At 37.9% G+C, this 17,159-nt stretch overlaps 2 protein-coding genes across 2 annotated transcripts; one reads left to right on the top strand and one right to left on the bottom strand.

The window, feature by feature from the left end:
• Nucleotides 1-457: 457 nt before the first annotated feature.
• On the top strand, nt 458-11,869 carry laptm4b (lysosomal protein transmembrane 4 beta). Its single transcript, XM_033975026.2, has 7 exons — nt 458-700; nt 1,631-1,748; nt 3,202-3,275; nt 3,572-3,694; nt 3,860-3,958; nt 6,929-7,024; nt 9,844-11,869. Exons 1-7 carry the CDS (start codon nt 608-610, stop codon nt 9,916-9,918), a joined length of 678 nt encoding a protein of 225 aa, XP_033830917.1. The 5' UTR covers nt 458-607; the 3' UTR covers nt 9,919-11,869.
• A 2,741-nt stretch (nt 11,870-14,610) lies between these two features.
• Nucleotides 14,611-16,205, bottom strand: rpl30 (ribosomal protein L30). The gene is made up of 5 exons (XM_033975028.2): nt 16,132-16,205; nt 15,981-16,028; nt 15,411-15,556; nt 14,976-15,106; nt 14,611-14,712 (listed from the first exon to the last, which is right to left on the bottom strand). The coding sequence occupies exons 2-5, from the start codon at nt 15,999-16,001 to the stop codon at nt 14,660-14,662; spliced, it is 351 nt and encodes a 116-aa protein (XP_033830919.1). The 5' UTR covers nt 16,002-16,028; nt 16,132-16,205; the 3' UTR covers nt 14,611-14,659.
• Nucleotides 16,206-17,159: the final 954 nt, after the last annotated feature.

Genomic DNA, 17,159 nt, shown 5'->3' on the forward strand with positions numbered 1-17,159 from the left:
TCAAAATAAGTAAGTTTAAATAAGTAAAACTCTGATTACACTTTCCAATGTTGGCACGGATCAAATGGGTTAAAAAAAAATAGGGAGACATGGGACATTTCTTTTAAAAAACTGGGACAAATCACTGGCTTTGGATAAATCCACTAGAACACGGGACAAATGCTTCAAAACTGGGACTGGCCCGGGTAAACAGGGACGTCTGGTCACTTTATCCAAGCATAAAATGTCCCTGACCCCAAAGTATCAGTGGTAAAGTCTCATTTATATATGTAGGCCATCTCAGTGTTTGTTTGTTTTTTTGGGGTTTTTTTTGCAATAATTGCTTTTAACCTCAGTGATGCGTCTCAATAGTGTTGTTTATGAAGTGTTTTGCATCCGTCTCCATCCATTGGTCCAGTCCCCCCTGGTCACGTGACGCGGGATGAGCCAGATTAAACTCGCCGTTTGAGGGACTCCTGCACTTTGCGGAACAACATCGGTCCAATGAGTCGTTCCTAGCACCAAACGAAAAACCAAATCTCGCGTTTAACAACGATTTAGCCTCGTATTCAACCTGATCCTAGTAGCATTGATGAAATAGGTGAGGTTGTGCTCTGCGGTGCTCAGGATGTTTTCGCCGTGGGACCGGTGGTACTCGACGAGCTGCTGCCTCTGCTGCCACGTCCGGACGGGCACCATTATACTGGGAATATGGTACATGGTGAGTGGCATATGGGCCGTGCCAGCCTCATATATTACACTACAATACTCAATGGAAACGCTAGAGCAAATACAGCCTTGCACCTCTATCTAAATAAGATATAAATTTTACTTTTTACTTTTTGTTTTTCCCATTAACCCTAGTTTGGCCAGTGTGGTTCAGGGGAAAGGAAGGATATACAATACAATCACCCTATGCTACTAACCCACGTCCCATCATATTTAAATTTTACATCATTAAGGATAAATTAAAACATTAAAAAAAAGCAAAAGTAGCCCATAATACCCTGCTCCTATCCACAATAACATCAATTTGTGATCATTTTTTAAATTTACTTAATGCTTAATTCCATTGCGTCACACTCTTATTTAAGCATTGTTAAAATATCCATTGTTAATTTGCCATAAAATTCCATCCCAAATGTCAGATACTTGCTGTGTTGTAAAGCTATGGCCCATATAGTGAAAGGTGGTTAAATATAGCCATAGCCTCCATTTGGGTGCGCAGGATAACCTGGACTTTTAAACATAGTTCAGTAATCCTGTAAATCCTCGACCTTCACTGAGTTAGACCCTCTGCTTTCCACAAAGTAATGACATTGTGAGTCATCAGGACAACAAGCTATTACCAATCTGCCCAAATGTGTTAAATAAAAGAGCAAATTTACATTTTCTCTCTTGACAAATATTTTATTTGTTTATTGTAATGAAATCGTCATCTTTAGATTTATTTCAATAATACCAGTTTAACCCTGGGTTTTAAGTGTAGAAAAACAACAAAATTTAAGAAAATTATGCTGATATGATCCTGTCCTTGTGAATCCTTCATGAAAATATAAAAAAAAAAACAGTGGTTTTAAAGTGTAAATCATTGCCATTTTGTTAATATAAAAGGAGTTGTTGTAATAATTGATGTTTTACTTCTTTTTAGCTCATAAACGCAGTGGTCTTACTCATCTTACTGTCTGCGCTCAATGACCCAGTGCAGTACCGGTATCACCTAACCAGCTCTGAGCTTGGCACCGACATCGATGTCATGGACGATGCAAGTGAGTGACACTTTCTCCAGGCCTCTGTATTTCAACTTGTTTTTCGTAGACCATGAATTCTTTGTTTTTTATCTGGGCCTTAGTTTTTTTTAAGAGAGAACAAAAAAGAGGTATAGGCTATTCTATTTTATTCTATGTATAACAGTTTTGATGTAAGATAGGGCAAGATTCAAAACTGGAATCATTGTGATATCTGGTATTTTATAAAACAAAAGATTAAGCAGAGGACACACTTGGCAATGAGCTTTAGAAGAAATACTAGTGCAAATGTTGAAAATGATTTGAAGGTTTACAGACACTTCTCATATACTGTCTAGATACTTTTTCCAACATTGTGTAAAACCCAGACAAAAGACAGCAGTGTTCCCCTGCACACAGTCCCTTTATCCACACAGTGTTCTCAAACCTGTGACAGTGCCCTCCGCAGACCGCTGCTCTAAGCACAGGCCACGCTGAGTCAGCTCCAGGGAAACATCTGAGTTCGTGTTTCCCTCCAGCTGCTATCATCGTCACAGAGCGATCCTGTCACTGCTGTGTCTGATTAAAAACTGTTCTCAATCTCTGGCAGATTAAAGCCGCCATCTTGAACACCCCCCTCCGGGCTGTTTGCTGGCTCTGATAGTGTGTGGTTTGTGCCGTTGTGCACGTAAGCATAGTTTGTGAAGCAGTTATTCTGCCTGAAGTGAACACACAGATCGGTGTTGAAAGTCTTGGATTTTTTTTGATTTTTTTTTAGAAATACTGCAAATTTCAGGATGAGAAATACACATATATTTCTAAGAGCAAAACCCTTAACTTTCTACACAACAAGTGAATAAAACCAATCATTATTCATTTCTTTAGTGACAGTAGTGTACTCCCTGGGTTTGCAATCTTAAAATTGTCCCCATTACAATATCTAAAAACACAAATAATCAATAACACAGTTTTATCAAGATTTAAAGCGACATCGTGTAACTTTGTACTGTGGAGAAAAGCAAATGGTAGTCGTCTTCTCCAAATAAGTAACATTTTTCAGAATAATAATTAAAAAAAACAAACATGCTTTTCTTTGGTCTATTTTGTGGCTAAAAAAGTTACTCTGTGGGCCTTTAACCCAGTTGATTGATGTGCCTTGTGACTTAATCAAACTCCACTCTTTATAATCAGTGGTCTCTTGAAGACAGTGTGTCCTTGTTGCCTCTGCCTCTTGACAAGTGTCCCAGCGGTCACAGCTGTAATGTGAATATGAGAGGTGTTATATTATGTCAAATTTAGCCCTGGTCTTGCATAACAATTACCTTCTGGTGACCATGCTTTCACAGACAGATTGAGTGCTAAAAATAGTGAAGAATCTTACTCAAGGTGCTTGTAGTATGTCTGAATACACTGGATTATGTCTGACCTCATAAAGGTAGGTTAAGTGTTAATTATATTGCTGTGTCTAATTTATGGTTGTGTTTTTTCTTCTCAGATATCTGCATAGCAACTGCAATATCCCTCCTTATGATCCTTATATGTGGCATGGCAACCTATGGGGCCTACAAGGTAAACAAAGAGATTCTTAAACCACTAATTATGTAGTTATACCACATATTGACAAAGATTTTTAATAGGGTTGTCAAAAAATACAAATCAAAACTAAAACCCGATACTCATTTGAACAAGTATCATTACAGAAAAAATTACATCAAAAGAACAAATTGGTTCTATACCAGAACTAGCCAAGACAACATGCTAACATTAAAGAAAATAACATTATATTGTCTAAAAACACTGAATATTGTGGTATTAATTTCAATTTGATCATTTTGATTTTTGTTTATCTTTTTTATTCTTTACAGCAACATGCTGCTTGGATCATCCCTTTCTTCTGCTACCAAATCTTTGACTTTGCCCTTAACACGCTGGTAGCCATTAGTGTGGTGGTCTATCCCAACACAGTACAGGACTATCTGCAGCAGTTGGTAAGGACTATATTACCTCACAGACCAATCCTTTAGAGAAATTAGATCATATTTGTATAGTTCTTTATTGTAGTAAAACATTCAAAGAGTTGTACTTTTTCCTGCTGAGTAACCTAGTTTCCTTTATAGTCACATTGAATTTGTTGTGCGTTTCTCTGCTTTTAGCCAGGGACATTCCCTTACAAAGAGGACATCATGTCCACCAACAACATGTGCCTAGTCTTTGCAGTCCTGCTTTTCATCGGCTGCATCCTAACCTTTAAGGTAAGCAAAGATACTCTATGACACAATATAACTCACAAACTCAATCCCTAATTATAGCTTCAGTTCACTAGATAGAATGTTGAGTTTTTATTTATTTATTTGTTTATTTATTTATCCATCCAACTCCCATTGAGATTACTAATCTCTTTTTCAAGAGTCTCCTAGCCATGTCAGCCTGACAGATCAGTCATAACATCCACACAATTGTACACAAACCATATATCCCATTTCCAAACTCTCTTAATCAGTTTAAATGGACTGATAGGAACAGTTTTTGGGGATTTCAGGACAACATTGCAACATTCATGTGCACTGTTTTATAGATGGATAGTTTCCAGTACAACCAAGAAATTACAGAACACCTGAATAAAAATAGCGTAAGGTTTAGTTTGTGGTTGAAGTAATGTATTAACATGTGAAGTGTAAAGTCACAGTAGCGTATCGAATATAGCATGACCTGAATTACAATGGATTTAGCCTCCTGATATGTGCATACTGTAGAAGCTACAGCTATTGCTTTACGTTTCACATACTTAGAGCTTTGCAAGTACCATGGTATTTTTATTTAGCCTTTTATAAATATGTCTTGCATAAATATGTCTTGCTTGTAGGTTATAATCATTGTGTCAGGACACAGTGATGTTTACAAGTTTACAGATGGGCATTAAGGCTCCTATAAAAAGGTTGTTTATATATATGTGTGTGTGTGTGTGTGTGTGTGTGCACATTTGCAGGCCACATCCAAATTTTGAATAAATTAGGACTAAACCTGGAATAGACAAGGACTGACCAGGACTAGAATAGGCCCAGGACTAGAACAGGACCACACTATCTCTACTATTCATTATCTAATGGATAGATTGACTTAGGCTACATCTTATGCTTAGTTTATTTGATAGCTATGTAAAGCCCATGAGTCTGTAGCTCTCCCATTGCCAGTGCACTCGATGAGGTTATCATAGAGGCGCAGAGCAGCGGGTCAGGGACAACAGAAAACCAACCCCTGTCAGGCTGATGGCTCTTAATGCATGGATGGGTCCAACAGCGCTGCTCTGCTCTGGGGCAGCGAGATGGGACAGGAGGGGACATACAGTTTCAGTCATCTGTACAATCAAATTATGGGGTTACTCCTCTGAGCTCAACAGGAAAAAACACAGCAGAAGTCACAGGCCAAAGCAGAGGGGTTTCTAAAGGCAAGCAGGCATTGGGAGAAACAGCACTGTACTTGCTAAATGCAGTAGTAGAAGCTTTTTTAGTTTCAATACCAATTTCGATACTATGGATTTAAGTATCTGCTGATATATCAACCCAATATCAACCGATACTGAGGACTAAAAAACACAAACCCAAATGTGTTATATAGATGTTATAAAATAATAAAAGTTCAAACATTATGAGACTTTCTGGGCCAACTACGACCAGTAAATAGTCCTATTACATCACTTTACATGTCCAAACAGAATATTGGTTGATATTTGGAAGCCATCAACCAATCCAGCAAATTTTTCAGTCAGATAGACGCATCCCTAAAAATATATAAAGAAATAAATTACTGAAAGAATGGACATTATAAGAATTGGATTATAAAAAATAGTTGATGTTGTTTGCAGGAGGTTTCCCACGGTTCAGTCACTTTTAAATCAATCGTATTTTAATCAATTGTTCTACATATACAGTGGTAGTCAGAAGTTAGATGTATGTATTGAAATGTGTTTCCATGAGACGTGACCGCCATCATTGAATTTTTAAAGCTGGGATCAAATTTGATTTAAAATTACGTAATAAGAGCCGTAACGGGAGAGAGGTAGTGAGTTCACTCCTATTGGAAAGAGGCAGGGTGGTAAATCCTGGTTGCGTTGACCTCAGCTCTGTCGGTGTGGACGTTAGACTCAGCAGATGGTGCAGTGAATGGTTGGCATTGGAGGAGTCCGTTGCTGTGGGCGGTTGGTTTTCAGAGCTGGCCCCGGGACAGGTTCAGCAGGCTCCTTCACACAAAAACAATGGCCCTCCTGTTTCTCTGCTGCAGTCAGGCAAACCTTAAACCTCCATTGGCTTCCTGCGCAGAAACGTGCCAGAGCTGAGGCCAGGCTTGAAATCACTAATGAAGTCTTGAAAAGTCGAGGAAGACAGCTACAAAACGCGAAACTCCAAGTACCAGTGTGTAGTAAATGCATTGTACTCATATTAAAATGTTCAGATACAACTGTGAAAATTGGTACAATGAGAATATATTAGTTATTATTTTATTGTGTTGAAGCATAAGTCAAGAGCATTTTGACTGATCTTTTGAATTCACACCAGATTTCAAAAAGTAATGTGGTAATTATATTGTACGTAAATGGTTTTATCAGTGACTTTTTATATTAGATCTGTCATGATAATTAATATATTAACTTATCGTTCAATATACAAAAGCTGGAACGATATGTTTTTGGCTCAATATTTATGGTGTGTACATTTTCTTTGCAAAAATTGGACCATTTTTGTTATTTTAGTTGTAATTCAATAAGATTTAAGCAATAGAGGGTTGAATAAGTAACTTATATGGCTTCATTCTGCTGCTTATTTTTTGAAGCTCAGGCCTTTAAATGATTCTTTCTATTTAAACAATGGTTTACTGGGATTATCTTGCTTTATTATTATGGTGTCAGGGTAGTTTCAATATTATCGTTTATCGTGATATTTCTCTTTAGCAATATATCGAGCTTCAAACTTTGTTATTGTGACTAATACTAATATTTACTCATTATGGCCCTGCTGTCCTACTCGTCACTCTTCCCTGCTCTCATAGTGAGCTGGTTTAGGAGGTTGTATGTTCAAGTCCCTGTGTGATCCATCTCCTCTGTAAGCACATGTGACATTGATGAATGGTTGAAGTCTCAGCAGGTGACTGTGGTAATAAAGAAAAGTGTCAGCCCAGTGTCCCTCAGAAGGTCATGGTTTGTCCTCTTGTGTCCCTCCTTCAAACAGGCCTACCTGATTGGCTGCGTGTGGAACTGCTACAGATACGTGAGCGGCCGAGGCAGCACTGAAGTCTTGGTCTATGTCACCACCAATGACACTACGGTACGTCCCAAAGTCAATCTCACCTCGTCACACACACCCCATTCGACTACTGGCATGTTTACACTACATATTTACACATATGTTTACGCGTATGTTTGCATGTTATTGCAGTTCACTGAGTTCATACCACTAAATGTTCAAGGTAAGGTCTAGACACTGACAATATGAGTGAAATAGAGCAGCCGTTTAGCTTCCTGTTACCTCAAGCGCCAACTTTGAATTTGAGTAAAGTGGTTGAAAGTGGAAGTGGTATTGCATTCTCAAAATGTTTAATAAATTATTAAGTTGGTTGTTGGTTGCAAGAGGCTTAACACAGTTCTGTTTAGCTAATCAGCTGTTGTCCTGTTGGCAGTGGTGGAAAAACTACTCAGTTTTGTTACTTAAGTAAAGTACAGATACCTAAAATTTTTACTTAAGTACTGTACTTTACTACTTTACTACTTTGTTATGTTCCATCACTGCCTGTTGGTAATACTATGTGTAGAATTTTAATTGATCATTTAAATCTTTTAGGATGAATGTGTAAGTTAGTATATCTTTAAAATCCTACACATATCCATCTTAATTATAGATTCTAAATAGAAACTGCATTACATTACTGCAGTATATCATGAGACTCATAGTTACCCGTGTCTTTTAACTGGGAGTTTTTTAGAAGGAATTTAAAATGTGCCATGTTTTACAAAATTAAAATTTTAATATAGTACTTAAGAATCAGCATAATATAAATATTCAGCCTGTGAAGAACCATGAGATATAATGAAATCATTATTAATAAGAAGTTATTTTGAGTTTGACAAGAAAAAAAATGTAATCTAATTGAAAATCAAAACTGAGGGGAAAAAATGGCAATTCCATTTTTTGCCACACCGCCTGTCCTCCCCCGCGGTGACTCACTGGTCTGAGGAGCTTTAGCGCGGTCACTGTTTCCATGTGTCGTCCTGCAGTAATCCTCCACTGATACATAAGACAATAATCTGACTCCCACAGTCGCACTTCTTTGTCCTTGTGCCCTCATCTGCACCTTATGAAACTACTTTATGATGGATCAGATCATGGTGTTTTCCATACGGTGAAACATATGGACAGTTTAGCGTGTAGTTAGTGCTCACTAGACTGTAAGCCACTGTGCTAGAACTGGTCAAGCATAATAATTATTCAGTGTAAGAAAATAAATTGTAGCGCCACCAAGTGAACTGTATGTCACACAACTTACATAAAGATGTCTTTGTCATTACACAATACTTGGACATGCAATTACTATGTCTCTTTTGTTGATAATCGTCTTAGCCTATATACTAAGCAGTATATAAAGTCACCAAGCACTAATCTACAAGAAATGCGCTTCTTCACTTACATGTAGAAAAAACACAGGATTGTTTCACAGTACAAATAAATACAAAAATAGTAGTTAGCGCACACTATAATAATAATAATAATATTATTGTTATTATTATTATTATTATTATTATTATTATTATTATTATTATTATTATTACATTAGATGCATGTTTATGAGATACCCAGTGATATTATCTGGAATAAACAGTTTTTGTCTGGGCATCAGGCATAGAACCAATACTTCAAGAAGCTGTAAATTTTAAGCTTAGTTTTTAAATAAAAAGCATTCACTAGTTTAAGGCATGTTTGATTAGCACCAAAAAAGTAAAAACATTCAACAGAGGTAGTTCATCTCCAGTACATAATCTGTGGGCACTATAATTATAAATGTCTATTAAAGTGTATTAATCCAACACGTATCATTGGCACCAAGTTAAAATCCGGATAAATCTGTACACTTTTATAGATTTAGGGCCAGATGGTTCATTCAGAGCATTCCTCTGCTCAGTGAAAAGAGTGCTCCATCTATTTCCAGTCTTAGAAAGCAGCCAGTGTGTCTAAAAGGCTTTCACCGGCCTCGGACATCAAGTACCCAGCTGCTTATCTGTTGTTGCTTTTATATAAATGCTATTAAAATTCACAGTAGTTCAGCTTTCCCGTCTCTCCCCCCACCCTTTTCTCCTTTCTCTCTCTCTTCTTTAGATATACACGTCCACTTTCTGAACACAGTTAGTTACATAATTGTCTGCTTGTGTCCGCTCTGTTTCAAATCCTAGTTGTGATGTGCTCGCCGGGCCTCCCTGACCGTTTCACTATTCTTTTGCTGGGAGCATATTCTCTCTCTCCCCCTCTCTTCCTCACACACCCCTCTCTCCCTCTCTCTCCCCCCTCCCTCTCTCCCCTCTCTCTGGCCCAAATAAGCACTGGTTTTATAACACCATTTGGAGTCTGTGCTGTGCTTGTCGCTGGTCCTGCCTGTAGCGGTGAAACATAACAGCAGGAAGCAGAGGGCAATGATGATGTTTGTAAAAAAAAGTCCTTTTCAAATGATGTTTTCTAAAAGTACATCTTTAAACCCACATAAAACATTTAGCAGTAAACATGAACAAGTGCTACCCAGAATACTACTTCCATCTACAAAGATAGTGAGGATGGGCTTAACGTCGTGGTACAAAAGAAAAAATGGTATTCAAAACAGAGGGAGAAAGAAAGGTGCATTTTTCAGTTACACACGCACAAGAAAAACATTGATTTTTGCTGTGTGTTTGTCTCCATGGATATGAATATATTGAATGTCATTCTGTGGAACATGTCAGGCAAGCAATAACGTCACCATGGAGACAACCACATAGCACACACCAGAAAAACGTTAAAGAAAGTTTGAAGGTTTGAGTGGTTAAATTAGTTTGGCTAATTTAAAAATCCAATTTGCTGTTTTAAAAGAAAGACTAAACCCAATTTTTTGCATTCCATTTCAGGTCCTGCTGCCACCCTACGAGGAGGCTATTGCCATCCCACCCAAGGAGCCCCCGCCCCAGTATATGGAGGCATGAGCACCACATACTTCTCTGCTGCTGGTCCTCTGCACGTGCCCCTTCCTCCTCCCTACTCACCCCAAACCACCCCCTCCTCCTTTTCTACCCCCTTGGACATCCTGCACTCCCAATGGTTCATATTCAAATCAGAACAAAAGGAGGTATCCAAAGGAGGTCCCAGCTCCAAATCTTAATCCCTAAACTCTGAAATTGCACAACATTTCCTAGTTGTTGTGGCAGACTGACTTTTCAAAGACAAAAATTGCACATTTCTCTGAAAAGTGCAGCGTGTGGCCATCAACTGTTACTACAACTCCTGATACTGTGAATCCTTTTTTGTCTTCATTGATAAACTACCTAAAAGTGTGTGCATGTGAGCAAATGAGAATATTGACTGTTTATGTGAGAGAACTTTTTTCAGATGAATTCCCATTGAATGTAATGTTGGGGTATTTTTGTATGACTTTTGTATTACAGTGAAAAGGGGGAAAGATGAGAATAACAACAAACTGTTAAAGTGGTGTAATGTGTAATGGTGTAGTGGTGAAAAGAAGGGGAGTAGCAATGCATTGTAAATTGGTGTATAAAATATATATAAAAAGTGAAATAGTTGCAATTTGCACTTACCAGATAAAAATAAAGTCTGGTTAATATGAATTGAATATCTGTCAGTGCATTAACAACACACTGCAGCTTAACTTCAATCAATTGTAAGTAAAAAGATAGTGAAATGCGTGCATTGTTACATCCCCTCAGAAAAAGTTGTACTGACCAATAGGAGCTTGCCTTCCTTTTGTATTCAATATGTCGTCTGTAATACTGTACCCCATTGACCTATAGAAACTCTACTCCCACTTTCAAGAGATCCTTCATGTAATCAATCTCTGCAGCACTTAGTATACAATTTTGTGCATCTTAAAATGACCCAAATTTGAATCTGGTAGAGTTTTCTAAATGTGTTGCTATCGTCTTGTGTCCCAATGAAGTTATGCAGTGTTGACTGTCTTATTTTTTACATGATTATGACTTTTTGTTTTGACTTAGCTGGACTGAGGGCATTTTCCTACAAAAGACAGTGTGATATGCTGCTGATCTAGTTGTGCGTGCTCGGAGCGGTTTGTAGTTTCTTCTACACATGGCTTAGTATCATGATGCATTATTACTCCCTGTGCCCTTTGAAACACCTAGGTTTTTCAAAGTATTTATTGAATTGGCACAGTAGCACAAATCAATTGATGCTTAGAAGTTCAAATTGAAGACTTTTACAGGCAAAAGAATAAAGTTGGGGTAGATTATACTCAACTAGGACTGCACAATATTATGAAAAGGGGGATTTAAACTGTGAAATTTATGTAACTTTTATGTTTACAATTAACATTTTAACCGTTGTTTCTGTACTGTACTTAAAAAAAAAAGATGACTAGCCCAGTGCTGAATTGAGATATCTAATTATTTTAATGGAAGTAAAAATAATTTGTCACATTTCGGACTTTAAAACATTTATTTTCATGCTATAAATTCGGCGTGTCTTAATATGTGCAATATTGTGCAGCCCCATGTTTAATCTAGTAATTCGTACGTAGATTAGACCGTGAAATTATTAACATGTGGTATTCTTTCTATGCAAAAGTTAGTGTAAAATTGATCCTTTCCATTTGATACTAATGTGTTAGTGAATATTGTATCCTTGTCATTGTCCCTGTAAATCAGTGCTTCTGCAAATCCAACAAAACAGCACTTTATTGTCAGTCAGAAAACTAACTCCTATAAAAACTGCTATAGGAGTGTTGAAGCAACGACCTCCCTTGAATTTGTGTAACAGGCCAAATATAAGCTGTTACAGGGACTACAGGCAGAGTGGATGTAGACTGGGCTTTGAGGAAGAAAAGAGGCTGATATCTTTTACAATTACTCCGTTTACTCATAGTAATCTTGTTGGATTTGCATGAGCCCATGTCATCAAATCTTAATAATAATAAAAATAAAATAAATAAAGGTGGGTTGTGATTTTAAATTTTTCACACTGTTCATTTTGTAGCTTCTATGAAATAGAGCTGTTGCCAACTAGTTCGTCATAGTCTGCCACTTAAATAGACTTCAGTATTTGTCATTTTTTCATCATTAATTCCCCAATATCACGTTTTATCAGTATAGAACTTGATAAAAAGAGCAGAGAACAGGATACTGTTTTTGTGTCCTTGGGCAAGCCACTTAACTCAGTCTGAAACTGGTGGTGCAAGTGATTCGTGGTGATCTGAAATTGCCAGTCAGTCATGTTTTCTTATAGGTCAAGTCCATTCTCTGGTCCCTTTGTGGTCATCTCCCACCAAAAATATCTATTGTAGTTGTATTGGTCCATATAGGATTTACTGCACAATTCAGTTGAAAAGATTAAATTTAATTCTTACTGACAATAGTCTACAAAACCTGCAGCAGTGTTTCATGTGGCTGACCTCCCGTCTGCAGATTCAGCATCTCTCCTTTGCCCTCACAGGGATAAACAGACAGATCAGTGTGGATTTACTGCCATACCTAAAAATGGTGGCTGGCATTACCTTAGGCTTCATGTTAGGCAACCAGACGAGCTCACCTACTTTTCTAGCTCTGCCACAGGATGAGACAGAAAAAAATCAAGAAAAGTGGGTCAATTTCAGGAGGTTTGGTGACTGAAAATGAAATATCTGATATTGGTCCAAACTGATGGGTAGAAAAATGTTGACCTCAATAGTGTGTAACATGGCAATCAGGTTGTCAATATTATATAGGTCACAATATAACCATAAAAACAAAGTAAAGAAAGAAAGTTTGATTGCATAAAACGGTTCACTCACTAAACTAACGGTCATTTATTAGACAATAGGAAAGGTAGAACGATTTCACTGTTGTTTGGTCCTGGAATAATTTGAAATGATCATTAAATTGTGATGTTTCTTCTCACAAAAATGAACACTACATTTTTATATCATGACATCCCCACATGGGAGAGGAAATACAAAGAACAATAATAAACATGTTCCAAGGAATTTACTTTTTCACATTTATATCCGATCAGATCAATTTGGGTGAAAATAACTTTAAGGACTTGAATGTAGATTTTTGATTACAAATATGAGGGTGTGCCAGTTCCAATGGTAAAATACAGTTGGTTAAAACTTAAAATTACTTTCTGATCTGAATCCTCACGATCTAAACCCAAGATTCTGAGCTTTCACAAGGCATGGCATTTCCATAAACTGAAAAAAAAAATTGTGTTTCCTCTATAGTTCAGTATATTGCAGTACCCTGCAATTAGATCTGTAAGAGTCCAGGCTCACACATCTATAATCAGCATGACTATACTACAGTGATTTCAGGTATAGTTTACAATGCCCACCCAGCACAAAAACTCTCAAAATAAACTCCAATGACTTGAGCTGAAATATCCAGTTAATTCCTTGTTACAGTGCATTACCATACTCACTAACTGCATAATGCATGAGGCAAGTCCTATTTTTCTACTATTTTCAATGATGTTGCAGGGGGCATATAGGAGATGCATGATCAATAATGAATTAGGTGAGTATATAAAAACAATGTTCACCATCTCTGTTTACTCATTCAAACATGACAAACAACCCAGTGTAAATTGCATTATTGATACACATTATTGCACAATGACACTTATGCAACAGCAGTGTAATGTATGGGTATTATTGAATATCCTGCAGCAGGCTTCCCCTTCTGTACTTTTAGTTCTGCTTATTTAAATTAGTTAATTTGATTCTATAGCTGTCACAGATATGGAGTCATCCTTGTTTCCAAGTGCACAGCTTCAGGAAGGATGAGTTCATTCAATTTAACTGGAAATCAGAAAAATTACTTGGATATGCACCGAGTGGTATGAAAACCTGGGCCTAATTTATTATGTTAAACACTGGGATTGGACACTGACTCGGGTAGAACAAAGACTCGGGTATAGAACTAAAGGGTTGCCTCTTCACAGATGTGACCTGTAACTTTGCTTGCTGCCATACTGTGGAACATTCTAAGCAAAGCAATAGCATGGAGACAAGCCAGTGGTGGACCTCCCTGAAAGTTACCTAGGACACCTTCAATTTGTGTGAATTAAAAAAGGTGCACATTCAGAGAAATCCATGTTTAATTTATTCTATACATTACATTTAATATTCAGCAAATGGCAAAATGGAAAGTTCTAGATGATCCTAATGTGATCAACCAGACTGGACCCATGTTCACCAGCTTCAGTAAGCAGTTATAGAAAAGCCTAATCTACTTAATCCACCATCACCAATCCACTCCCACCAGCTGTAGATGTGGCTACAATAACTGCCACAAATCCAGCCGTGCATAAGGACCAATATTTAGCCTCAGGTGTGAGCACATGGTAAAGTTTGTCTCTAAAGTGTAATGCAACAATATTAGCCATAGATCAAGAAACCAAAGTAAAGTGTGTTAAAAGACCACGTAATCCAACATTCCAGTATTTCGTAATATAGTCATTGGTGTCAAATCTTCACTTGCTTTAGCTAACTTGAGGTTTCAAGTAAAGAAACTATAAAGCAGTAAATGGTGCTTGTGTAAAACCTTCAATATGTCTGAAAGTACTGAACCTCTAATCTGGAAACGAGTAGAACCAGATTAAATAAACTAAATCACTAGTGCTCCCTGGTGGACAGCTAAAGAAATTCATAAGAAAAAAGCCAATACAAATAAACTGTTTACACCGACTTTATTTATAACAACAGGGCAGGGGACAGCTTTACTGAGGCTGGGGCTGCTGGTCGGGCATGCTCCTGATGATGTCCGAATCACCTGAAGTGGAAAAGAAAACATGAGTAATGGCAATGTATCAAAAATCATCTCTACCATAATTTCATGTAAAATTAAATGTTACCAGCTGGATGCTCACATTTTAGTCAAGATTATGCATGACCATTTATCTGAATAGCCCAGAAGGCGTTTTTCTAGCGAACCACTAGTCCTGCAGAGGACCACTGGTACAAGGTCCCACAGGTGCAAAAATTCGCCGAGGAACATACAGGAATGAACAACACTACTAAGATGAAAGCACTCACCAGGATCAATGATGGCCAGTGTGCAAACCCTATAGTACTTTCCACAGGCTGTGCCGAGCTCAATGTTGTTGCCACTGTAGTGGTGCACACCGGTCTTGGCCAACATAGCGTAGTATTCAATCTCAGATTTCCTGCAAGACAAATGAGTGCAAGTGTTTTAAAAAGTTTTGTCCGATTCAGTGGCAGGTGGATGGGTGATATTTCCAAAAAAAACCAAAACACCAACAAAAAAACCAAAACACTATGTTGTAAATGAGGTTCAAAAATTGTTCTAAAGTTATTGGACTATTAAAAAAAACAACAACATAGGGGCAGAAACATCACATTATACCTGTAACTGATTACAAGTGGTATGATTATGTACCAAGAAATCTAAAAAAGCGTTCTGACATAAAAGCCACTGAAAACTCCTTTTGCCCTCTTATTGCTAAATACCTGAGCGCAGGGCAGTTGTTGGCCAGGATGACAAGCTTGGCTTTGCCCTGGCGGATCATCTTCTGGGACTGCTTGTATCCCAGGACGTATTTGCCACTCTTCATCACCAGCTGGAGCCGGGAGTTGATGGACTCCAGGGACTTTTTCTGTGGCAAAAACGTGGATTGAGCGACAGTTCATGACAACAGCAAATCTATACTCTACAATGTGCCTCGGCAGAATAGTATAGTGACACACTGTCACAATGCAATTTTAGACTTGAAATTACAATGCTAAACTTCGTCCACTTTAAAGTTTGACATAAACACTCATTAGCTTAGCATCAGCTGAACATCCGCCGTGTTATTCAAACTCCCTCGGTGAACAGCGCAGGCTATGGACACCATCAAGACACTAACCCACTCTTTAGTCCATTTAAAACCCAAGAAACTAAAAACCCGCTGTCCACACGAGGTTTGACTAATAAACAAGAGTATATCTACAGACTACAGCTAGCAGGCCCGTTCAGAGACCAGTGTCCACGTGAAGCAGCCGAGCCCAGCGGCAGCGTGTGCACCGCGGCTCACTCACCGTCTTCTTTGCGGCCACCATTTTGCGTGTTAGTCCGGTTCGGCCAACCTACAGGACACACGAGAGAAAGCGTTAGTCTTTGGGCGATGTAATGGTAATCTATAGCCTTTATAAGAGTGTTTTTGATCTAAATAATCAGAGCTCCGCTTACTGTGAGTTAACTCCAATATGGCCTCGGAGTGAAAGGAAGTCCCGTGGTGCTTTGCGCATGTTTCTGTAGTGGAGGGTGCGCAGAAGGCTACTGCGCAGCTCACAAATCTTAACTCATCACTACGTCAGTAAGTTTATTTCGTTAAATATTTGACTTTGTTTCATATATTTTTATTGATGTGTGAACAAATATTGTACTGTCATTATACAACAAACGTATACACACCTTTTAATCTTTATATAACAAAAACTAAAATAAATAAATCACACAAATCTTGAGTGAATAGACGAATAAGAAGAGCATCACACAATAAATAGTCAAAATATTATACATTATAAATAAAATAATAATGATAATACGTCTGTCTTTTTATTATTAAAACACACAGCATAATATTGTCTGTGCATTCTTTGCAGTAGTAAGGATGTAAGCTTCTCCAACTTCCAAACTTCATGTGGGTCTGTATCGTGTCATTTGAATTTCCTTTACTACACTTAAATTAATCAGTCAACCTTTATTTATAGAGCCTTTTGTAACACTCGAGGTGACCACTTTTACTTTTACTTTTTACTCTTTAAGTACATGTTTGAACGGGTACTATAATACTTTTACTTAAGTAGATTTGTTCATACGATTCTTTAGTAGTTTTGAGGTTTGTTTTGTTCTTGTTTTGCTCCGGTATCTGTGCTTTAAGTAACAAAAGTGAGTGTTTCTTTGACCTCTGACTGTGAGTTGTATGACTGTGTGGGGTCAGACAGGTGGGGTCGTCGGGTGGAAGAGCACGTGGGACTGTTTTTTAATGCAGTTTTTATGAAAAGCGTTTTGTAAATACATTGGATTTGATGTTATGTCTCCTCTCTAGAAACGCAGGACTTCAGAGTTAAACCTGTCCGTTGCTCGCGGTGGTGCAGGTAACAAAGATGAAAGAGTATTTCCTTGGGTAGTCGGAGTATTTAACTCGCACTACAGCCAACTTGACCCGAAAAGTGGCTTGATGCGGACGGGCTAAAACGTTATTTTATGCTCTA

The sequence above is a fragment of the Periophthalmus magnuspinnatus genome, chromosome 11, assembly GCF_009829125.3.
Source record: "Periophthalmus magnuspinnatus isolate fPerMag1 chromosome 11, fPerMag1.2.pri, whole genome shotgun sequence".
Lineage (NCBI taxonomy): Eukaryota > Metazoa > Chordata > Actinopteri > Gobiiformes > Gobiidae > Periophthalmus > Periophthalmus magnuspinnatus.